Raw genomic sequence first — 25,874 nt, forward strand, 5'->3', positions numbered from 1 at the left:
ATAGGCCCAACCTGCTCAATCTTTCTTCATAAGACAACCCCTTCATCTCAGGAATCAACCTCGTGAACCTTCTCTGAACTGCTTCCAATGCAAGTATATCCCTCCTTAAATACAGAGATCAAAACTGTACGCAGTACTCCAGGTGTGGTCTCACCATTGCCCTGTACAGTTGTAGCAGGACTTCCCTACTTTTAAACTCCATCCCCCTCGCAATAAAGGCCAACATTCCATTTGCCTTCCTAATTACGTGCTGTACTTAGAGTCTTAAGAGAAGTAGCGGCAGGGGTTGTGGATGCATTGGTTGTAATTTACCAAAATTCCCTGGAATCTGGGGAGGTCCCAGCAGATTGGAAAACTGCAAATGTAATGCCCCTATTTTATAAAAAAAAAAGCAGGCAGACAAAAATCAGGAAACTATAGACCAGTTAGCCTAACATCTGTGGTTGGGAAAATGTTGGAGTCCATTATTAAAGAAGCAGTAGCAGGACATTTGGAAAAGTATAATTCACTCAGGCAGAGTCAGCATGGATTTATGAAGGGGAAGTAACGTTTGACAAATTTGCTGGAATTCTTTGAGGATGTAACGAACAGGGTGGATAAAGGGGAACCAGTGGATGTGGTGTATTTGGATTTCCAGAAGGCATTTGACAAGGTGCCACATAAAAGGTTACTGCACAAGATAAAAGTTCACAGGATTGGGGGTAATGTATTAGCATGGATAGAGGATTGGCTAACTAACAGAGAACAGAGAGTCGGGATAAATGGTTCATTCTCGGGTTGGCAATCAGTAACTAGTGGGGTGCCGCAGGGATCAGTGCTGGGACCCCAACTATTTGCAATTTATATTAACGACTTGGAAGAAGGGACCGAGTGTAACATAGTCAAGTTTGCTGATGATACAAAGATGGGAGGAAAAGCAATGTGTGAGGAGGACACACAAAATCTGCAAAAGGACATAGACATGGGCAAAAATTTGGCAGATGGAGTATAATGTTGGAAAGTGTGAGGTCAGACACTTTGGCAGAAAAAAATCAAAGAGCAAGTTATTATTTAAATGGAGAAAAATTGCTAACTGCTGCAGTACAGCAGGACCTGGGGGTACTTGTGCATGGAACACAAAAGGATAGTATGCAGGTACAGTAACTGATCAGGAAAGCCAATGGAATCTTGGCCTTTATTGCAAAGGGGATGGACTATAAAAGCAGGGAAGTCTTGCTACAATTATAAAGGGTATTAGTGAGGCCACACCTGGAAGACTGCGTACAGTTTTGGTTTCCAAATTTTCGAAAGGATATACTTGCTTTGGAGGCAGTACAGAGAAGGATCACTGCGTTGATTCCGGAGATGAGGGGGTTGACTTATGAGGTGGTTGGACCTCTACTCATTGGAATTCAGAAGAATGAGAGGTGATCTTATCGAAACATATATAAGATTATAAGGGAGCTTGACAAGCTGGATGCAGAGAGGATGTTTCCACTGATAGGGGAGACTACAACTAGAGGACATAATCTTAGAATAAGGGACCGCCCATTTAAAACTGAGATGACGAGGAATTTCTTCTGAAGGTTGTAAATCTGTGGAATTCACTGCCTCAGAGAGCTGTGGAAGCCGGGACATTGAATAAATTTAAGATAGAGATAGACAGTTTCTTAACCGATAAGGGGTTATGGGGAGCGGGCAGGGAAGTGGACCCGAGTCCATGATCGGATCAGCCTTGATTGTATTAAATGGCGGAGAAGGCTCGAGGGGCTGTATGGCCTACTCCTGCTCCTATTTTTTATGTACCTGCATGATAACTTTTTGTGTGTCATGTACAAGGATGCCCAGATCCCTCTACTGCAGCATTTTGTAATCTCTCCCCATTAAAATAATTTATTTTTTTATTTTTCCTTCCAAAGTGGATAACTCACATTTTCCCACACTATACTCCATCTGCCAAATTTTTGCCCCCTCATTTAGCCTATCTATATCTCTTTGCAAATTCTTTGCGTCCTCCTCACAACTTGCTTTCTCACCTATCTTTGTATCATCAGCAAATTTGGCTACATTATACTCGGTCCCTTCATCCAAGTCATTAATATAGATTGTAAATAGCTGAGGTCCCAACACTGATCCCTGTGGCACCCCACTAGTTACAGTTTGCCAACCTGAAAATGACCCATTTATCCTGACTCTCTTTTCTGTTAGTTAGCCAATGCTCTATCCACGATAATATATTCCCCCAACCCTGTGAGTTCTTATCTTGTGCAGTAACCTTTTATGTGGCACCTTAGCGATTCCACTCTCTTCCATTGGTTCAATTAAAAAAAAACAGCAGCTGAATTTTGAAGCCAATTAATTATCACCATCTGCATTTATTGACCATTATAAAAGGTCATTACAATCCTCCTGTGAGAGGAAAGTTCTCAGTTTTCCTCATTCTAATTTGATTTTTCAATAAAAGTATTTTAAAAGCAAGCAAAGGCTCTTCGTGGGAAACAGATAGGAAGTGAGCGTAGAAAGGAGAGGGGGAGAGAGAAGGGAGTAGAAAGGAATGTGATGGTCTGAGAGAAGTGTGGCAGTTAGAGGGAGACAGGAGGAGGTAAAGTGAGCGTCTGTGGTTGGCTTGAGAGAGCGGGTTTGAGAGAAACAAAGGGGCATAATTACAGTGTGACAAGTTTACATAGGCAGTTTTAATTATATTTGAGGGTGTGGGAGTTTATAATGGAATATAAAAATGACGGAATATATGATTTTAAAATGGGGATTGAATTACTTCCGAGTGCCCTGGTCCAATTATCACTTGACATCAAACCCTGCTGTACCTGAAGATTACACTTGGTCTTGATTCTCCATATACAGCACAATAGAAGAACAACTGGTTATTGAGTGTTTTTTTTAGAAACAGTGCTTAGAAGACCTAGAGGTTATTATTTGGATCCTTTATCCAAGCCATACCCTTCCACTTTTGGATAAGCTGGAAGCTCTTGGCTTCTTGTTTTTTTGTTGGTGAAAGTACAAGAATAATGCCATTTGCTTTTTTTATAGAACTGTTCCCAACAAATCCTTTTAAGCAACTTTCTATCTTATGCATTACAGTCTCTTAGTTTTGTTTTTAATCATTCCCATTTTTCAGCTCTCTGCCACCTTAAGCCCTGTTCCCATCAAAGCACTGCTAAAGTCACTTAATATTTGGTTGTCAGAGAGTGTGTAAAAGCCCCTCAAGATGACGCATTGAAAATTATTTCCCTTCCTGAGGGGCAACCCCTGCCCCCACTCTACTTTCCCCTTAACAACAGTGAAGACTGAGAAATGGCCAAGTAGGGAATCCCAGATGTAAGATCACGTCTTGCTAATACATAAAAAGAGAGTTTTGAATGTGTTTTGCCACAAAGCCGCCAATTATTTATTCTGTTTTTTTTTCTGTTTAACATGAGAAAAAATTGACAACCACAGAATTTGAAAGGAATTGCTTAGATAGGCAGAGCTATGCAACAGTGTGAGAGACTGCAGCTTTTGGCACGCGATTGTCGACACACTGTTTTCTTGACTACGGCTGTGCTTTGTCGGCAAGAATGATACAGGAAGGTCAGAAGTCTGTTTTCCACTGGGCTACTCTTGAACACTTCTGCTAGGCATTTATAGAAAGGAACATACATAGGAAGCGCGTAGGTTGCTTGAAGGTCTTGTGAGCTGCGGCTGTCATGGGGTGTGGAGAAGTGTAATTGATACAAATCTTAAACGGATAGGCTAAACCTTTTCAACTGAGTATCCAAAATCCAGGTCCAGTTAATGCACTTGTAGTTCCCGACAGTGTAATAAAGAAATGGACTGGAACATAAAATGACTGGGTTTTATTCATTCTAATTGGGATAGGATGAATATGAACAGCTTATGACATTGGGTCTAGTTCCAATATTCAGAAACTCCCACTGTGCTACACAGTCCTTCGAAGTATCAGTTTGTTGGAATACTGCATTTTTAGCTCTGGAACATAGAAAGAAAAGACTTGCATTTATATAGCGCCTTTCACGACTACCGGATGTCTCAAAGCGCTTTACAACCAATGGAGTACTTTTGGAGTGTAGTCACTGTTGTAATGTGGGAAACGCAGCAGCCAATTTGCACACAGCAAGCTCCTGCAAACAGCAACGTGATAATGAACAGGTAATCTGTTTTTGTTATGTTGATTGAGGGATAAATATTGGCCCCAGGACACCGGGCATAACTCCCCTGCTCTTCTTCGAAATAGTGCCATGGAATCTTTTACATGCACCTGAGAGGGCAAACGGGGCCTCGGTTTAACGTCTCATCCGAAAGACATTGAATCCAGTCCACGTTGCTGGGATGCTAACTAGGCTTTATACTCTGCCTGCTGCAAATGTCATTAGAGGTCATGCAAATAGAATGGATTGAGATTTGGAGACTCCCAGCCAAGGTTTTATGCTGTTGCAAGTGGGTCATAATCATAGTGCTAATGAGGCACATGAACTTGATGTAGGAAATTTAAAATTTTAATGTTAGACCGGTCTAGAAGGAGTTGCTATTTGGTGATTAGGGTATATTGGAGCAGAGTAAATAGCACTTTATTCTGCAACGAGGTTGGGATCCAGGAAAGGTACAGCACAGGCCAGCAGCGAAGTCTGGACCCAGGGAAGGAACAGCATGGGCCAGCAGGGAGGTCGAGACACGAGACCAGCAAGCGAGGTTGGGACCCGAGGCCGGCAGTAAGACCGGGACACAAGGCCAGAATATGCATGGTCACTAATAAAGAACCAGTGACCAAAGCGTGAGCGGCTGGAGAGAGAGTGGAAAAAGTGCAGCAGAGCCCTGTGCATGGAGAGCAGCGTGCTGGAGCTGAAGTCGGGGGGGCCTGGGGAACAGTGTCAGTGTTCTATGGACAAATACGCAAGCTGCTGAAAGGTTAATGTGTTCACCTACACTGCGATCTCTGAAAACCAGGGAGGGAGGGTTCAGTAGGAATATATGTGTGTGAGTGTACCACGGTTTAATATCTTGCCTGAAAGACAGCACCTCCGACAGTGCAGCACTCCTTCAGTATTGCACTGGAGTGTCAGCGGGCCTTGAATCCGCGATCGTTTGACCTTTCTTAAACAGCTTGAAGTGCTAGACGTGAATTAAACAATACGAGGAAATACGGACAGATGATGGGAATATAACAGCAAGGGTGAAATAATGAAGGACTTGTAAAACCACTCAAATTCAGAACTACATCAGATTTATTGAACACAATATGCAAGTTGACTTTGTCTAATTTGTGATCAGTATCCACACACCAACTGTCATCATCATTACCATTACTTCACACCATTTTCTACCAGATCAGCTCCAGGTTTACATCCCTTCCACAGGTCACCACTTTCATTGTCATTCCTAGCAGATTTGCAGCATTTCTTAAATCCACAAATCATAGGGCTCAATTTTCCCCGAGCCCATTTTCTGGCGTATTGCCTGAGTTGCGCCGCTTAATTAGGTAAATAGATGCTCCAGAAAAAAATCTCCGAAGTTTCCCTGATGTTTGGCCTCGAGTCTGTAGCTGCGCAGCGTGGCCAGTCGCCTCGGGGGGTGGAGCCTGCGGTCTGCGCTGGAAAAAGGAGCCGGGCCTTCTGCGCATGCGCGGGGAAAAAGTATGACGTTCTTGATGTTGCTGAAATGGCCGCGCATGCGCAGTAGAGCTCAGAGAAAGGCGAATGGCAGGCAGTGTTGGCTTGTGGATGGCAGCCGTGTGAGGTGGCAACAGGAATGGACAGTCAGCATCAGGCCACAGGACTCATTTTAGGTCCTTTGAGACTGTCCAGCGGTAAGTAACATCAGCACCTAGTTTGGAGACCGGGCTTAAAGGACTCGAGTCAGAGGTAGGTAAAATGAATAGGGAGTGTAATTTTGATGGAAAGCAGGCATGATGAGAATGTCAATCACAGGGAAGCATTACAGGAAATAAGTCTGACAGTTTAGTGTAAGAGAGGGGGAGAATATGCGATAGAATAGAACAAATCTGAGAGAGGAATGGCATCACGACTACAATACCAGGCAACTGATGCATCTCTCAAGAGACTGAACTCATAACTACCACCCAATACCATCAAAGATCAGTGATGCAAACCTAACGCAGCAACTGAGGTATTTCCTGGTAGTCTAAAGAGTTTCACTGCAAATGGAAACAACAGTGATGTCCTACTATGCAAGAACAGTTCTACTGTCTGTAAACTCTCCATTTTACTAGTGGTTGTACTTTGAGCTCACTCCCTTCCCCCCCGAGCCTCTCCGGTGCCTTCCCACCGCTCTGTGGCCCCCAATTTTGTCCAGGTCCACTCCACTTCCCGCCCCTAGCCCAGGCCAAATGGCCTCTGACGTACTTACCTGTGCCAATTTCTTTAACTCTTCGCAAGGGTTTTCTTGAGAGGCCACATACGCTGGCCTAAGTAGAAATGGAGTAACTATGAGCTGGCCAAAGTTGCCTAAATGGCCAGAATTGGCGTAGGTGGCTGGTAACGCCCCCTTTTGAGGGAAAAAAAACGTACCTAAAAAAAAACGTAACTAACTGAGTTACGCTGGTGCAAATTGATTGGGGACACTGGAGATTTTTAAGTTAGCCCAGAAAAAGCAGCCTACTCCAAAAAAGAACGGCGCAAATATTGGGAAAATTGAGCCCGTAATCTTTGGATCCAATGCTGCCACACATTTTTTTTCTCAGATTTTTTCACCCCCAATTCACCTGGGTTTTTATCTGGGTTTTTTCCTCTCCCAGGAGCATGGCTCCGGGTGGGGTGGAGTGTAAAATGTTGCGATACATGGCGTATCGCGGTTGTGTGGGACGGACTGGTTGAGCCGGATGCTCTTTACCTAATTCGTGGGGGGGAGGATTCAGGTGAGCGGAAATGTAAAAAATCAAAGAACAAGGAGAAGGCAATAGATCAGGGTAGCACTGGGGGAAATGAAAACCAAAGCATGCCAGGAAGGGATAGAATGTATAAATATAAAGGTGAATCAGAAAGTGGGGTCAAAGCAGGAAAAAATGGTAAAAAAAATATTTAAAAGCTGTTTTTCTGAATGCACGTAGCATTCGTAACAAAATAGATGAGTTGACAGCACAAATAGATACAAATGGGTATGATCTGATAGCCATCACAGAGACATAGTTGCAAGGTGACCAGGACTGGGAACTAAATATTTAGGGGTATTTGACAATTCGGAAGAACAGACAGAAAGGAAAAGGAGTTGGGGTCGCATTGTTAATAAAGGATGAGATCAGTGTTGTGTATCTGTAAAGCATGTACTCCCATGTTCTGCCACCAGGGAGCTCATCCCCTGAAGTCCCACGGGATCCCAGCATCCCTTGGGAGCATTGTATATAAGCCGGCCCCTAAGGCCTGTTCCTCACTCTGGAGTGTCTTATTAAAGACTGAGGTCACTGTTACTTTAACCTCCGTGTGCAGTCTCATCTGTGTCAGGAACACAATAATCAGTGCGCTAGTGAGAAACGATATTGGCTCAGAGGATCAAGATATTGAATCAGTTTGAGTGGAGATAAGGAATAATAAGGGGAAAAAGTCGTTGGTGGGCGTAGTCTATAGGCCCCCAACAGCAGCTATACTTTTGGACAGAGTATAAATCAAGAAATAATGGAGGTTTGTAATAAAGGAATGTTAATATGGATGATTCTAACCTTCATATTCATTGGACAAAGCAAATTGGCCAGGGTAGCCTTGAGGAAGAGTTCATAGAGTGTGTCTGGAATAGTTTCCTTGAACATTTTGTTACGGAACCAACCAGGGAGCAGGCTATCTTAGATCTGGTACTGTGTAATGAGACAGGATTAATAAATGATCTCGTAGTAAAGGGTCCTCTAGGAATGAGTGACCATAACATGGTTGAATTTCAAATTCAGTTGGATGGTGAGAAAGTTGGTTCTCAAACCAGTGTCCTAAGCTTAAATAAAGGAGACTACAAAGGTATGAAGGCAGAATTAGCTAAAGTGGATGGGGAAAATAAATTAAAGTGTGGGACGGTTGATGAGCAGTGGCAGACATTTAAGGAGATATTTCATAACTCTCAACAAAAATATATCCCAATGAGAAGGAAAGACTCTTAAGAGAAGGGATAACCATCGGTGACTATCTAAGGAAATAAGGGATGGTATCAATTTGAAAACAAGGACATACAATGTGGCCAAGACTAGTGGGAGGCCAGAGGATTGGGAAACTTTTAAAAACCAGCAAAGAACGACCAAAAAAATGATTAAGAGGGAGATAGATTATGAAAGTAAACGAGTACAAAATATAAAATCAGATAGTATGAGTTTCTACAGATACATAAAAAGGAAAAGAGTGGCTAAAGTAAATGTTGGTCCCCTAGAGAATGAGACTGGGGAATTAATAATGCAGAACAGGGAAATGGCAGAGATGTTGAACAAATATTTTATATCGGTCTTCACGGTAGAAGACACTAAAAATATCCCAATAGTGGATAATCAAGGGGCTATAGAGAGGGAGGAACTTAATACAAACACTATCACTAATGAAGTAGTACTTGGTAAATTAATGGGACTAAAGGCGGACAAGTCCCCTGGACCTGATGGCTTACATCGTAGGGTCTTAAAAGAAGTGGCTGCAGAGATAGTGGATGCATTGGTTGTAATCTACCAAAATTTCCTGGATTCTGGGGCGGTCCCAACGATTGGAAAATCACAAATGTAACGCCCCTATTTAAAAAGGGAGGCAGACAAACAGCAGGAAACTGTAGACCAGTTAGCCTAACATCTGTCATTGGGAAAATGCTGGAGTCCATTATTGAAGAAGCAGCAGCAAGACATTTGGAAAAGCATAATTCAATCAAGCAGAGTCAGCATGGTTTTATGAAAGGGAAATCATATTTGACAAACTTGCTGGAGTTCTTTGAGGATGTAACGAGCAGGGTGGATAAGGGGGAACCAGTGAATGTAGTGTATTTGGATTTCCAGAATGCACATAAAAGATTACTGCACAAGATAAAAGCTCACGGGCTTGGGGGTAATATATTAGCATGGATAGAGGATTGGCTAACTAACAGAAAACAGAGTCAGGATAAATGGGTCATTTTCCAGTTGGCAAACAGTGACTAATGGGATGCTGCAACGATCGGTGCTGGGTCCTCAACTATTTACAATCTATATTAATGACTTGGATGAAGGGACCGAGTGTAATGTAGCCAAGTTTGCTGATGATACAAAGATGGGTGGGAAAGCAAATTGTGAGGAGGATACAAAAAATCTGCAAAGGGATATAGACAGGCTCAGTGAGTGGGCAAAAATTTGGCAGATGGAGTATAATGTGGGAAAATGTGAGGTTATCCACTTTGGCAGAAAAAATAGAAAAGCAAATTATAAGGTAAATGGAGAAAAATTGCAAAGTGCTGCAGTACAGGGGGACCTGGGGGTCCTTGTGCATGAAACACAAAATGTTAGTATGCAGGTACAGCAAGTAATCAGGAAGGCAAATGGAATGTTGGCTTTTATTGCAAGGGGGATAGAGTATAAAAGCAGAGAAGTCCTGCTACAACTGTGCAGGGTACTGGTAAGGCCACACCTCGAGTACAGCGTAGAGTTTTGGTCTCCGTATTTAAGGAAGGATATACTTGCATTGGAGGCTGTTCAGAGAAGGTTCACTAGGTTGATTCTGGAGATGAGGGGGTTGACTTATTAAGTTAGGTTAAGTAGGTTGGGCCTGTACACATTGGAGTTCAGAAGAATGAGAGGTGATCTTATCGACACATGTAAGATAATGAGGCGGCTCTACAAGGTGGTTGCAGAGAGGATATTTCCACTCATAGAGGAAACTAAAACTAGGGGACGTAGTCTCAGAATAAGGGGCTGTCCATTTAAAACTGAGATGAGGAGGAATTTCTTCTCTGAGGGTTGTAAAGCTATGGAATTTTCTGCCCCAGAGAGCTGTGAAGGCTGGGTGTTTGAATATATTTAAGGCGGAGATAGACAGATCTTTGAGCGATAAGGGAGTAAAGGGTTATGGGGAGCGGGCAGGAATGTGGAGCTGAGTTCATGAACAGATCAGCCATGATATTGAATGGCGGAGCAAGCTCGAGGGGCCAAATGGCATACCCCTGCTCCAATTTCTTACATTCTGATGTTATGTACCGGTCCCCCATTGTTCATGGGTTTATATATAACCTTTAGGGCTGCTGACCGAGGGCTGTGTGGCTCTTTGTCGTCCGGCTCGGACACGATGGATCGAAATGGCCTCCTTCTGCACTGTAAATTTCTATATTTCTATGTTTCTATTTATCATCCACTGGTCAGTCTACCCCAGAGTTGCAGTTCACATATGTACCTTCAGCAGTAACATTGTGCGATCCCACCAGTCATCCAGCTGTTCCACTGCAATCACAGAGCAGGCTTGATCAGCTGAAAATGATGTTTTTATGCACTGTTCAAATATGTATAGTTGACACTGATTAGGTTCTCTTCAGAGTCATCAGGAAGTCTCTTCGTAGTGCTCGTGCAAAGCCTAATAGACAGGTGATAGTGTCAGAGGAACATTCTCCTCAACCCTACATGCCTATCTTTTTAGCCAGTGATATAGGGCTCAATTTTCCCCAGTGATTTGTGCCGTTTTTTTGGAGCAGGCTGCTCTTTTTGGCTTAAGTTGAAAAGCCACAGTTTCCCCAATCAATTTGCACCAGTGTAACTCAGTTAGTTACGATTTTTTTAGGTCAGTTTTTTTTTCAGCCAAAGGGGGCGTAACCAGCCACCTACGCCAATTAGGGAAGTTTGGCCAGCTGAGAGTTACTCAAAATTTTTTGGAGTTGTATTCTACTTGAGGCTGTATTATAGTCAAAGTATTCATCTAACATGTCCCAATTATTCATGAATTTCCAATGATTTTGACATAATATCCTAATTAGTCCATGATTTTATTAAAAATTGACTTGCGTTAAAATGACAGCTCTTTTTTTTTTACATAGAATAACGGCAACGAAACTGGTCATTCAGCCCAACACGAACCTCCACCCACCCCTCTTCATCTAACCCTATCTGCATATCCTTCTATTCCTTTCTCATGTGTTTATCTAATTTCTCTTAAATTCATCTGTGCTATTTGCCTAGTAGCAAGTTCCTCATACTCATTACTCTCTGGGTAAAGGAATTCCCTATTGGATTATCTTATATTGGTGACTGTCTTATATTTATAGCCGCCAGTTTTGGTTTATACTATGAGAAAAGGGTAGGCAGAGTGCCTGATCAGGAACCGTTAATGCCAACATTTGGTGTAAAAAGTGGAAAATATTCCGTTCCCCAACTTGATTCATTCCCAATAACATTTGCAGTCACTGATGGGTGTTGGGCTCTCGACAAATAACACACGACTAAAATTCTGACTGCCTGCCTCTCTTTCGTGGTCTTGTCTGACGAGAGGGAGCATGCGGTGTCCGCCGGTATGCTTGAGGCCTTCTGCGATCAGTGGGCACTGCAAAGACTGTAGTAACTTGTGGACACTGGGAATAATATTATAGTATAGTCTTTTCAGTGTTAGTAAAGAAAAAGAAAAAGATCCAATACTTTATTTAATCTGTTGAGGCAAGTGACTAACCACAGCTGAAATAGCTAAGAATTTAAAAAAAGTTAATTTTCCCAACCCAACCCCAAAAATAACCTTGTAAAGCTCCAAAATTTCAATCTTAACGTTACAACCTATGTCTGGCTTTGAATGGTGATACTCAAAGAGGACTGAGCCCGTAGCATTACATTGTTTCTTTTATTATCTATATTTATCTTTATGATATTTGACTGCACTCTTAAACAGATACTTGTCTAGTTTCAGTTTAAACAAGGTAGTTGATACAGGTTTCATCGCCATCCTTGTATCTCTTCTCTGAACCATTCTCAGTGCATCAATGCCGTTTTGAATGTAGGGTTTCCAAAACTGTACCTAATATACTACATGTGGCATTACCAGTGTGTTATACTGGATCAAAATAGCATTTCACCATGAATTCAAAGTATCCTCAAACTGCCTCCTGGCACAATGTTAGTGTTGTTGATATAAGCCTCCTGATGACTGGATACTTGGGGCTTCATTTTCCCCAGTGATTTGCGCCGTTTTTTTGAGCAGGCTGCGTTTTTGGCCTAAATTTTTAAAAACACAGTTTCCCCAATCAATTTGCACCTGCGTAACTCAGTTTCGATTTTTATAGGTTATTTTTTTTCATCCAAAGTGGGCGTAACCTTCCACCCACACCAATTCTGGCCATTTAGGCAAGTTTGGCCAGTTCTACTTAGGCTACCATATGTGGCCTCTGCAGAAAAACCTTCTGGAAAGTTAAAGAAATCGGCGCAGGTAAGTGCAGCAGATGCCTGGACAGCAGCAGCAGGAAAGGTAAGAGAGAGGGGGAGAGAGAGGTGAGGTGGAGGGGGTACGGGGGCGGGGGAGAGAGGGGTTGGGATGGAAGCCTTTCGGGTGTAGTGAGATGCGGGGACTGGATCGGCAAGCCTTTCGGCCAGGGCTAGGTGTGGGGGACCGGGACCGGCAAAGCACTTGGGGCTGGGTGGTGGGGCGGGGGAGCTGGACTGGTACTGGCAAGGGGCTCAGGGCGGGCTAGACAAGCAGACTGGCAAGCCCTTCAGCCAGGGCTAGGGGCGGGAAGCGGGAACGGCTTTAATAGTTGGAGGTAAGTTGCTGCAATTTATTTTCATGTGTTTTTAAGTTGGTGCAGTGTGTTTTAATGTGTTGCGAGCTGACTATGTTTCAAATTGCAGCCTCAGCTCGCATTTGTCCTTGGTTACCGTGGCAACCCGATCTTTTTGGCCCAGATCAAGGCTCCACCCCCAAAACTAAAGGACAAGTTAGGCCATGCCAAAATGCAGAAATCCAACGGGGAAATTTAGAACATTTTTTTTTTGGTGTACTTGGGGCCCCCCAAAAAACGGACGTAACCCAAGTACGCCAAAAAATGCTTTGGGGAAAATTGAACCCTTGGTTTTAAAATGTAATCTTTGTTTGTAGTAATTGTTTTTCCTTTTCCACCATTGCTAAGGATGCTTACATAAAACTCATGTGTTTATGTTACCTTACTGGATAATTCAAACACATCTTTAGCTTGCGTAACTTAATGGTGAATCTCAATCAATATTTGACAGTATGGTTTTCAAGTTGGTAGTCATGAACTAAACCCAGAGCTCATTTTGTTGTTGTATTTATAGGAATCCAATATGACCTAGATCCATTTTAAAAACAGTTTTATATTTTAGCCATATGAGTTTCACCAATCTTGTTTAAAATGATGGCTTAAATATAAATAAATAGAAAGGATGCCTGTAAAACAGCAGCATTCTCCGCGCAGCTAAACTACTTACTCGATAGTATGAACCAAGCCATTAGTAAATGGCATAAACTGAATTGCCAGTTTAGCTCATGAAAAACCATGTCGAAATATCCTTTGATACCTACTTGAAAGATGTGTCTGAAATTGCTTCAGGACTAAAATTAAACAGGTCAATTGTCAAATGCCTTGCAGACCATCAACAAAAGCTGTATGTTTATGTCCATTGAGCTTGCCTGTCTAACATGGACAGATTTAAATTCAGATTGATATTGGTTGATTCCTTGAATCACATGTCCGTAAAAAAATATTTTTGCTCCAATTACATTAGACACAGAAGAGAATGCTCAAATAGAACAGTATTTTTAAGTAGGCATTTGCAAGAAGTTTAAATGTTAAATGGATGGAATGACAACATATGCAATTCATCTAGTTTATCCTGGCAATTAGATCCATGTGAGAAGGCTGCACAGACTGCTTCCCTCCGACTTTATCTGTATCTGTTGGATCAGAGACCTCCTAGCTTATTTTTTTTAAAAGGCTCTATTTGAATCTGTATATATTTTACTCGGTGATGGTCTGTCCCATAAATTAGCTGCTTGTGGTCTGAAGTAGTTTTCAGAGGCATGGGATGTTTATGAAAACCTGCTTGCCAAGCGTTTTACTGTTTAGGGAAGAAATGTGCATCACTTCCATCGCAGCGTTATTTTCAAATGCGTATTCACAACAGAAGAGTAAACGGTTAAACATTTCAAGATGTCTGTGTGGGTCCCTTTAAGCTGTGTGGTTTGTGGTTTCCTTATCTTATAATCATGTCCTCTCGTTTTCCTGCCTTGGTTCAACACAAACAATTTCTACACTTCCACCCAACTCCTCACGATGTTACAAACCAGGATGATGGCCCTTGCAGTTTTTTATCTTCCAATGCAATCTGATTTACATTCAGCGGATGTTTTGTCCAGATACGAATTTGCCAATTCAAGACCAGTTTCCACAGAGTATCTACTCCAAGTATATAATGTTAGGCTTGCCAAGGAATCAAGAGTTTGTAAATATAAATACAAATGTTGGACTTCCTTTGAGCTGTTTAGGTGCTTAGTCTGAGATTGGTGGATGTGGATAATAGAATATGGCTTTGCAGTCATCGCCCTTCACATGGTACATTTAAAGTATCAGCCACTGGGAACAGCATGAGTGGAGGATAGGTACTTCTCCATTGGGTGAGAGGTGTTAAGGGAAATGCTGAGGACAACTCACCACCAACTGTCCATGTGCACCTCCTGGCAACTAATTTAAAGATGGAAAGTATTCCCCCTTTCTTTAGAAAAAAAAATAATAAACATGCCATAACTTTTATTGATAATTAAGCAGGAATGTCAAATTTAATGCTGCCATTGAGACCCTTGAGGTGGCCTATGCAACTCTAATCCCACTCCAGGGACTTGAGCACATAAAGTTAGGCTGATACTCCAGTGCGGTGCTGAGTGAGTGCTGCACTGTCGGAGGTACCATCTTTCGGATGAGATGTTAAGCCAAGGCCCCGTCTGCGCTCTCAGGTGGAAGTAAAAGATCCCATGGCACTATTTTGAAGAAGAGCAGGCTAGCCAATATTTATCCCTCAATCAATATAACAAAAAAACAGATTATCTCGTCATTATCACATTGTTGTTTGTGGGAGCTTGCTGTACGCAAGTTGGCTGCTGAGTTTCCCACATTACAACAGTGACTACACGTCAAAAAGTACTTCATTGGCTGCAAAGCGCCTTGGGTCGTCCTGTGGTTATGAAAGATGCTATATAAATGCAAATCTTTCTTTAATGACTTTTGCCCATGGTGAGCTTTCCTATGTGCTCCAGAGCAGCACCATAGTTGGAGAAGAGGAGGGCATATGACTTCAAACTAGTCTCGCAGCCCTTGCAAGAAGCATCTGACCCAAAAAACAATGCTTCTGGTGAGGAAATGAGCATTCCCCACTTACGGTGCAGTTTCAGCCTACGCTATTAGCTATAGGGGCAGTCCCTGCTTGACTAGTAACGGGAGCAACATTGAATGGAAGACGACCCTATTCCATGCCAGGGATAAAAAAAAAGACTTGCATTTATATAGCGCATTTCACAACCACCGGACATCTCAGCACTTTACAACCAATGAAGTACTTTTTGTAAGTAAAGTCACTGTTGTAATGTAGGAAACGCAGCAGCCAATTTGCGCACAGCAAGCTCTCACAAACAGCAATGTGATAATGACCAAATAATCTGTGCTTAGTGATGTTGATTGAGGTATAAATATTGGCAAGGACACCGAGGATAACTCCCCTGTTCTTCTCTGAAATAGTGCCACAGGATCTTTTACGTCCACCTGAGGGGGCAGACAGGGCCTCGGTTTAACGTCTCATCCAAAAGAGGGATAAATTGATGTTTTCACTAGAACAATAAGGACATTTATAGAGCATATTCCAATTATTTTCTTCCATAAAAAGGGAGTACTTTGAATAGAAACATACTCCCAGCAGACTTGCCTTCCTTTTTGAGCATAGCATCATCAGGAGTCACAGGATGGAGATTATGTGCCTCGTGTCTTGTTTTATTGATCAAAATAACCCAGTATGTTATCATACAGCAAGAGCTAAAGTGAAAGTTACTGCCAACATTACATTTAGTGGCAATAATATATTTGCTGTCCTCCTTTATTCTCTTTGTACATGTCCATTGTTGCTATTTAATCATCTTTTCTGTTGCTATTAAGTAAATAACAACTTTCATGTATCGAGCACCTTTAATGTGAAAAATGTCCCAAGGTGCTTTACCGTTAAGGAAATGGGAAATGGATTGCAGGCCAGGAAAGGATAAATTAAGAGGGGTGACAGAAAGGGGATGGATCTTGAGAAAGTTTTAAAAGGAAGAGTGAGGCAGAGACGTTCAGGCGGAGAATTTGTGAATGTAGGGCCCAGGCAGCTGAGTGGAAAGGCTGGATGCACAAGAGACTAGACTCCGAGGAACAAAATGTTTAGGGGCTGGATATAGAGACGGAGGTGATTGCAGAATTTGGGTGGGACAAGGCTATAAAGGGTTTTAAAGATGAGGATGAGAATTTTAAAAGTGAAGATTTTGAACTTACAGGTTTGAAAAAGTGCATATCTGAAATTTTGTTGGCATTTTAACTTTTGTCAGCCAACTAATGTAGCTTGCGAGAAACTGACTGTGACTGACATCAGTCTTGATTATAAATAAAACATAATGATAATTGCACAAACAAGTTGGGACCAATGTGCATAGTGCAGTTCCATGTAGATTTAATTGATTGACTGGCTGGCTGAAAAAGCAGTCATCCTGGTTGCCAGGTCCTGCTACCCTGTTTGAACTTTGTCTGATATGTGAATCCTCTGCCACCTCCACTACAGTGCCTTGTAAGCATAACTTGATGTTCAACACTTACATTTTCCTGACTTTTTGCAGAAAGTCTGACAGCCTCACTCTGAGGAATGACATTTAGTGAATGTGTAATGTCTGAGTAATTGAGTGGAGACCAGTACCAAGAGTGTAACGTAAGTGTGATCGTTTGTTCCAGTGCATGTTGAATTTTCCATACAAAACCCCCTTCCAAAAACAGGCTGGCAACTTTTGATTGACTGATCTTAACACACAATGACTTAATTTATGTTTCCTATTTAAAAAAAATGTTTTGGTTTCTTTGCTTCGATATTTTTAGTTCTCTACTGTGGCATCCCAGGCTTTGCCATGATATTCTGTAACTGACCACTAGGGGTGTGAGACAATGGCCAAGGTTGCCTTTTTGCTTCCTATCTCTGGGGGAGCTGCATGGGCTCCTTCCTGGTATGTGCTGACATCAAGAAGCTCACTTGTGTGGAAAGTTGCTGCTGTGAACTTGCATCATATCATTCTGCAACTCCAACTCCAACTCCGTATGCCGCTGGACAAACCCATCATTAAATGTCCTGTTCGCAGAGAAGTCCTATATTATTGAATGGCTTGTGGTTGGATGCCTTGGGCTAAATTTATGTCTGCGCAGTATTGCTAATATTTAGTATTCAATCTTATTTTAGCTCCCTCTGTAAGTGACTTCACAAGATTTCTCCAGAAAGTTGCTGTGTGGGGAGCTGGCCAATGCTAATTTTCAATAGATTCAGTGATAAAGGTAGGATGAATGGAATTATTTGTATCTTCCATAAAAAAGTGGGAGCACTTTGAACAAAATCTTTTGTTTTAGTGATCAAAGTAGCCCAGTATGTTATCATACTCCGAGAGCTAAAGTGAAACTTACTGCAAGCATTACTTACAGTGGCAGTAATATATTTACTGTCCTATTTTATTCTCCCCCCTCTTTCTTTCTCCAGAACAGGCAATTACACTTGTTTCTTCCCCCTACCCCCGACTCCCCCCATCTCTCTTGGATTGTGCCCAAGTGTGCATTCTTCATGTGTAAATCTCGACCATGGATGTTTGTAAGCTATTCTAATATGGGTTGCATCATAGCTGAGCTTAATCCAATGTCCACATGCACACACATTTCAGCAAGTCTCACCAGACAGTCAACAGAAGCAGGAATCCTTGATGATTTGCCCCCTCCCTAGCCTAGGAATGTGGTAACACTCTCCATTACCGCAGTTGAGATCAGCAAGGTCCACACAGATCAAACATGAAATCGAGAGCCTTCCTGGCCTAATATGGCCCAATGGGACACTGACTGATGCATTTACTAACCAAGCCATCAATGGTGAAATGAAAAGAATTGTTAAGGTGGTGCCTGGATCTCCGGGCATTGTTATAAATAAGAGCGTTTGAGGCAGTTTTCAGTGGCACTATACTGTTAATCTTATCCTTAAACTGCAAATTAACTCGCCCAGAATGATCTTAATTGTATTTGTGATTCAAAAAAAAATTATGCAAATATATCAACAACTAAGGAGAGTGGCAGAAATAGAATGAGTGACCCCTTAAGCGTTCCTGTGATGTGAACAATACCATAGTGCAGCACATTGCAGTATCGGCATGCTATAACACAAACCAATGGAACTATGCTGCTGTTAGATAGCATAGAACAGAGTCCCAGACTCCCCAACAGGACGGAGAGAGTTATTTTCTGGCTATAATTGGGAACCTCCCAGCAATGTTCCCTCATTTTTTTTTTTCCCCCAGTGCGCGGGCCCTTTACCTGGCCGTGCAGCCCATTTAAATGTACACGCCAGTGCATTTTTTTCCATATAACAGCCGGTGCACGACCTGCGCGGGAGCTCCAGAGCGCAGTGTGGCCACACGACTGCATAGATTAATAGGAATGTGGCTGGTTAGCGCAGCTCTAGCAGCAACCCGGAGCTCTTATCTGCTCAACTGTAAGTCATGCTCTTCATTGTTAGACAAGGAGAGACTGCAATATCTGTCTTACCCTCACTTGCATTCCACTATCCCTCCCCCCTCTTCAGTGTGCTGACATAATGGACTTTTAGCACTGAAATGCAGTAAGTTGCTTGCTGTATTGGTGTTAACATCAGTGCAGTCTGCTTAAAAAGTGCACTTGCTTGTTGGGGAAGAATAGCATGCACAAAGATTTGCAGGTGATTTAATTACTGCATTGTGCTGTACATATATCCTGGTTAATTGGCTACATTCCACAAGATTAGGGCTTATGGGATTGGAGGTATATCAGCAACGGACAGAAAAAAGAGAGTAGGAATAAACGGGTCATTTTCAGGTTGGCAGGCTGTAACGAGTGGGGTGCCGCAACAATCTATATCAATGATTTTGATGAGGGAACCGAGTGTAATGTATCCATGTTTGCTGATGATACAAAGCTGAGGGGGGTGCAAAGAGGTATAGGCAGGCTAAGTGAATGGGTAAGAAGGTGACAGGTAGTGTATAATATGGGGAAATGTGAAATTATTGTCTTTGATAGGGAGAATAGAAAAACAGAGTATTTTTTAAATGGTGGGAAATGAGAAAATGTTGGTGTTCAGAGGGACCTGGGTGTCCTTGTACATGAATGACAGAAAGTTAGCCTGCAGGTATAGCAAGTAATTAGAAAGGCAAATGGTATGTTAGCCTTTATTTACAAGGTGTTTAGAGTACAAGAGTAAGGAAGTCTTGCTGCAGTTAAATAGGGCTTTGGTGAGACCACATCTGGAGTACTGTGTACAGTTTAGGTCTCCTTACCCAAGGAAGGACATACTTGCCTTGGAGGGGATGCAATGAAGGTTTATTAGATTGATGCCTGGGATGAGAGGGTTGTTTTATGAGAATAGATTGAGTAGAATGGGCCTATATTCTGAGTTTAGAAGAATGAGAGGTGATATCATTGAAATGTATAAAATTCTTAGAGGGCTTGACCGGGTAGATGCTGAGAGATTGTTTTCCCTGGCTGGAGAGTCTAGAACTATTGGTCATAGTCTCAGGATAAAGAGTCGGCCATTTAGGACTGAGATAAGAAATTTCTTCACTGAGGGTTGTGATTCTTTGGAATTCTCTACCTCAGAGGCTCTGGATGCTCAGTCGTTGAGTATATTCAAGACAGAGATTGATAGATTTTTGGACACTAAGGGAATCGAGGGATATGGGGATAGGGTATGGTAGCATAGTGGTTGTTACTGAACGAGTAATCCAGTTGCCTGGAATAATGATCCACAGACATGAGTTCAAATCCCAACTACGGCAGCTGGGGAACTTAAATTCAATTGATTAAGTAAATCTGGAATAAAAGGTTAGTATTGGTAATGGTGACCATGTAACTACTAGATTATCATAAAAACCCATCTGGTTCACTAATGTTCATTAGGGAAGGAAATCTGCCCTATATGTGACTCCAGACCCACAGCAATGTGGTTGACTCTAAACTGCGTTCCAAAATGGCCTAGCAAGCCACTCAGTTGTGTAAAATGGTTCACCACCACCTTCTCAAGGGCAATTGGGGATGGGAAATAAATGCTGGCCCACATTCCATGAATGAAAAAAAATGTGGAGTTGAGGTAGAAGATCAGCCATGATCTTATTGAATGGCAGAGCAGGCTCGAGGGTCCTATTTCTTATGTTCTCATTCGCTTGGATCGTTAGTTGCCACAACGTAATTTGCCGACTGTTGCAAAGATTCTATCAAGACTACATGTTTCTCACTTAATCTAAATGGATATATCAGGTTACCTTTTGAAAATGAGCTACTAAATATTTAGAGACTTTTAAGTGATTGTGAATCCTGGGTGAATTGATGGAGGAACGGTAGGACCAAGGTCAGCGGAGATTACTTGTTGACAGAAGCTAAGAGAAAGCAATCATTTGTAAGCTAAATAATCCGAAGAAGGGAGAACATGCATCTTGAATCCATCTGGTTGTTGACCGAGGAAAATCCAAAAGCGCCAAGCTATCTTTGTTTCCTTTTAATGTCACATTATCACTGCACAAAAATGACATACAAGAAGGTTAGTTGATTTCTAGCTGACTTGCTATCATATACTATAATAATGTTTTTCTCTGTTGCCAGGATCTACAGCCTTATTGTGATTTCCCTGAAATCATCAACGTCAGCATCAAGCAAGCAAGCAAAGATGGCTCCTCAGAAGGCAGAATTGTCACCATAAACAGACAGGACAAGACTTTGGTAAGGGTGGTATAATCGAGTGTAATATTAAACTTGCACATTTAAGGAGGGACAGACACTGACTGGAGCATATACAAGGGCTTCTCATGGACCTACTGATGAATGCGGAAAGCTACTTCTGCTCAATAGACAAACCCTTCACTAGATTGTGGCCACGAGCAGTTTGGCAGTTCTGGTGAAACTTACGAGTCAGTATGTTTAAGCCTCAGTTAAAGAGAGTAAAAAGAAGATAAGAATAAGGAACTGACCAGGTAAAAGGCTTGGATTGTATTTAACTTAAAGGACTAGGGGACACAGATTTAATGTTTTGAGCAAGAGATACAGGTGGGATGTGAGGAAGAACTCTTTTACGCAGCGAGTGGTAATGGCCTGGAACTCGCTGCCTATGAGGGTGGTGGAAGCGGAGAAGATCAATGATTTCAATTGGGCATTTGAGGGAAATGAAATTGCAGGGCTACGGGGATAGAGCAGGGGAATGGGACTGACTGGATTGCTCTACAGAGAGCTGGCAGGGACTCGATGGGCCGAATGGCCTCCTTCTGTGCTGTAATGACTTTATGATTCTATAATTGAAAAACAAAAGCTGAAGCTTAAATTTGAATGAATTTCAGGAGGTTTTAACAGCAATATTCCAGCATAAAAGGGTAAGTTTTCGTCGGTTCAATGACTTGAATTGATTGCGGGCACCGGGGTGTTCAACAGTGGAGAAGCGTAGAATCACTAACAGCAACTTGTGGATTTCTGCATTTATCTGCGCATGTGCGGACACCAGAAGTTGCTGTTAGTTTCAAAGGAGTAATGTTGGCAACGCTGACAGTTTTGTTGACATTACCGCAAAGTTCAGGCCATGATACTTGTACATGGTTGAAGTTTCCACCTTTCGCCAAGTCTAAAACTGAACATGCGATTTGATGAAGCAAGCTCGTGACTGAGAAATCTGCTGTTTGCTGATGAACAGAGCTAAATAACTCTGATAGCATACAAGACAAGAAATAAATGTAAAATGTACTTACACTTTTAAAAGAAGTCATTTGGGGGATGATTTTCTCTGTTCAATATCTATAGTGAAATTGTGAAGTGTTTAAATTTTCCCATTTGGTGCAGTTACATTTTAGAAATGACTTGCCCACTCTCGCACAAAACAGTCCAAAATTCAAAGAGTGGAAACACTACAATTTGTTGAGTGATGGTATTTTAATTCTGTTTTCACACATGTTTTTGTTATATGGTGTTCAGTGATTTATAGTTTAATTTTATATATACAGTACTGTGGACTGCGTGTGTTAACTACTTGTGGGCTTTCAAGTCACTTTCATCTTAAGCAGAAGTAACTTTTTTTTAAACTATGTCCTAAAGTTTTAAAAAAAGCACCTAAGATGGGCCAAAAAAAGCAACTGTTTGCTTTATTTCATGTAGTGTAATTCTTCACTTTGAAATGGTTGGCTGCATGCATGGGGACTTTGGTTGAACCTAGGTACTGAGATTTTCAGTAAAATGTTGCAGAAAATGGTTTCAAAAATCTGGAGATGTAAGGAAACCCCCGTCTGTCAATTATTTTTTTTACCGTTGTAATGTATTTGTCTTTGCTCAAGAATTCATAGTAACACTTCACTATTAAGAACTAGTTGTTAAAACTATTGCTAATAAACCAATCACACTACACATTACCAGTTCATCCATCAGGCTCACAACCACCTGCCTCATCATGAATCCCCTGAACCCAACTGGCTGGGGTTTTATTGAGTCTTGTGAACATCACGTGACTAGCTGAGCCACTCCCAATTCAACAGCTGTACAAACTTGTGAGCATACTCAGGAGAGGGTCCGAGTGGGGTTCAAAATGAAAAGAAATGCATCCCCCAATCCACCGCGCCGGTTGGCGTTTTACAGCAGCGGGTATTGTGGCGCCCGAGTGTCCCACTGTGGAGACATTACACTTCATTAACAAATTTAAATCGGGCTCCTGCAGTGCAATTGGGATGCCACGTGAATTTCCCAGGGGTCGGGAAACGAAGCAGTGGAAGGGAGCTGAGATGCCTGCTCCATGAGGTCAATACCTTTCACAGCGCCATTTGCAGGAGTGCTCCCCCAGGGACTTCCAGCAAGTTTTTGCTGTCCCCTCTGCCAATTGCAGCATCTCCTGAGGGTTCCCGGCTGCAGCCTCCTACCGCTGATGTTTCCTCCCACACTGCCGGCCAGTCTGCCCATTTTTCCGGCGGGAAGTGGAACAAAGAAATGTTAATGAGGTGCTGCCATTAAGTTCAGCAGGAGCTCCACATCCACGGCCTTGCTGGGTTGTTCAGACGCACAATAATGACAAATAACTGAAAGCTCTCTCAATAACGAGTAACTCTCTGCCCGGCAACTGTCCAAGGCTGACCAAATCTGTTCACAATCTCGGTGTCATATTAGATCATAAATTGAGCTTCCTACCTCATTATCCGTTCTGTCACTAAGACCGTCCCATTTCCTCCTTCGTAATATCACCTGTCTCCCGCCCTTATCTCAACTTATCTGCTGCAAAAAACCCTCATCCGTGCATTTATCACCTAGACTTGTCTATTCCAATGCACTCCTGACTGGCCTCTGCCAAAAGCTCAGCCACCTGTGTGCTAACTCACACTAAGTCCCATTCACCCATCACTCTGTGCTCACTGACCGACATTGGCTCCCAGTTAAGCAAAGCCTCGATTTTCAAATTCTCGCCCTTGTTTTCAAATCCCTCCATGGCCTCGCCCCTCCCTATCTCTGTTACCTCCTTAGCGCAAAGGAAAATTAGAAGTGTAAAAAATTTTAGTATGTCGTGCGGGCTTGTGCTTGACCTCAACAAAACAAGCTTTGCAAATGATGTCTGATGATCTTGCTTTGACAAGCTATGTCTCACTAGACACCAGCTCAGCCCAGTGCAGGAGGTTCGATAGCACTGTGGTGTCTCTAAGTTTCTAAGCCTGTGGATAGCGTTGGTGACATCGAGTTTCGTGTGATAGGTACTAGCATGGTGCACTCGTCAGGAAGCTGCCCAGCAGATTGGAAAACCGCAAATGTAAAGCCCGGATTTTAAAAAGGAGGCAGATAAAAAGTAGGAAACTGGAGATCAGTTAGCCTAACATCTGTTGTTGGGAAAATGCTGGAGTCCATTATAAAAGAAGCAGAAGCGGGACATTTAGAAAAGCATGATTCAATCAGAGTCAGCATGGTTTTATGAAAAGGAAATCACATTTGACAAATTTGCTGGAGTTCTTTAAGGATGTAACGAGCAGGGTGGATAAGGGGGAACCAGTGGATGTGGTGTATTTGGATTTCCAGAAGGCATTCGATAAGGTGCCACATAAGAGGTTAAGAGGTTACCGCACAAGATAAAAGCTCACGGGCTTGGGGGTAATATATTAGCATGATTAGAGGATTGGTTAACTAATAGAGAGTCAGGATAAATGGGTCATTTTCCGATTTATAAACAGTGACGAATGGGATGCTGCAGGGATCGGTGCTGGGTATTCAACTATTTGCAATCTATATTAATGACTTGGATGAAGGGACCGAGTGTAATGTAGCCAAGTTTGCTGACGATACAAACATGGATGGGAAAGCAAATTGTGAGGAGGATACAAAAAATCTGCAAAGGGACATAGACAGGCTAAGTGAGTGGGCAAAAATTTGGCAGATGAAGTATAATGTGGAAAAATGTGATGTTATCCACTTTGGCACAAATAATAAAACAGCAAATTATAATTTAAATGGAGAAAAATTGCAAAGTGCTGCAGTACAGAGAGACCTGGGGATCCTTGTGCATTAAACACAAAAAGTTAGTATGCAGGTACAGCAATTAATCAGCAAGGCAAATGGAATGTTAGCCTTTATTGTAAGGGGATAGAGTATAAAAGCAGAGAAGTCCTGCTCCAACTGTACAGGGTATTGGTGAGGCCACACCGGAGTACTGCGTACAGTTTTGGTCTCCGTATTTAAGGAAGGATATACTTGCATTGGAGGCTGTTCAAAGAAGGTTCACTACGTTGATTCCGGAGATAAGGGGTTGACTTATGAGGGTAGGTTGGGCCTATACACATTGGAGTTCAGAAGAATGAGAGGTGATCTTATTGAAACATATAAGATAATGAGGGGGCTCGACAAGGTGGATGCAGAGAGGATATTTTCACTCATAGGGGAAACTAAAACTAGGGGACATAGTCTTAGAATAAAGGGCCGTCCATTTAAAACAGAGATGAGGAATTTCTTCTCTGATGGTTATAAATCTATGGAATTCTCTGCCCCAGAGAGCTGTGGAGGCTGGGTCATTGAATATATTGAAGGCAGAGATAGACAAATTTTTGAGCAATAAGGGAGTAAAGGGTTATGGGGAGTGGGCGGGGAAGTGGAGCTGAGTCCATGATCAGATCAGCCATAATCTTATTGAATGGCGGGGCAAGCTCGAGGGGCCAAATGGCCTACTCCTGCTCCTAGTTCTTATGTTCTGGCTCGCTTTTTCTGGCCCAAGTGACGACCATGTCAGAGTTGCTTGCTTCCTTCAATAGAAAACTTGTCATTGCTCCTTTAGCTCAAGTTTACCAGATTACAACAGTACGTCATTGGCTGTAAAGCGCTTTGAGATGTCCGGTGATCGTGAAAGGCGCTATATAAATCCAAGTCTTTCTTTCGTAGTTCAAATTGGGGGACGGATCAAATTACCAAAATATTTACTGCTTTGTAACCTTTAGCCCTTGCAGAACTATGTTGCAGTTGATTGTCCATTCTAAAATGGTCACAAGAATATTCAAATGACGTACTTAAATTAGAAGTTTTATTCATTGTTTTAACTTTTATTGGAATCATTGGGTTTGATTTTGCTTTCAGTTGTACAAGGGGTCAGGAAATTGGACATGCAAGAATATGAGCTATGTTATGTGCCCATTTTCTTCTGCCTATGATTTTATGGTTGACTTCATTTTCTGTGCTCCAGAATTTAT

General features: G+C 42.2%; 1 protein-coding gene across 7 annotated transcripts in view; it reads left to right on the top strand.

The window, feature by feature from the left end:
- The window catches only part of LOC139269514 (tyrosine-protein kinase JAK2-like), a 375,442-nt gene that overhangs the window by 273,818 nt on the left and 75,750 nt on the right, over positions 1–25,874 (top strand). For all 7 annotated transcript variants that reach the window (XM_070888377.1, XM_070888376.1, XM_070888382.1 and 4 more), the window contains one exon: positions 20,797–20,913. In XM_070888377.1, the coding sequence (XP_070744478.1) occupies positions 20,797–20,913 (117 nt within the window). The remainder of the gene's footprint in view (positions 1–20,796; positions 20,914–25,874) is intronic.

This window comes from Pristiophorus japonicus, chromosome 1 (genome assembly GCF_044704955.1).
Source record: "Pristiophorus japonicus isolate sPriJap1 chromosome 1, sPriJap1.hap1, whole genome shotgun sequence".
Classification (NCBI taxonomy): domain Eukaryota; kingdom Metazoa; phylum Chordata; class Chondrichthyes; family Pristiophoridae; genus Pristiophorus; species Pristiophorus japonicus.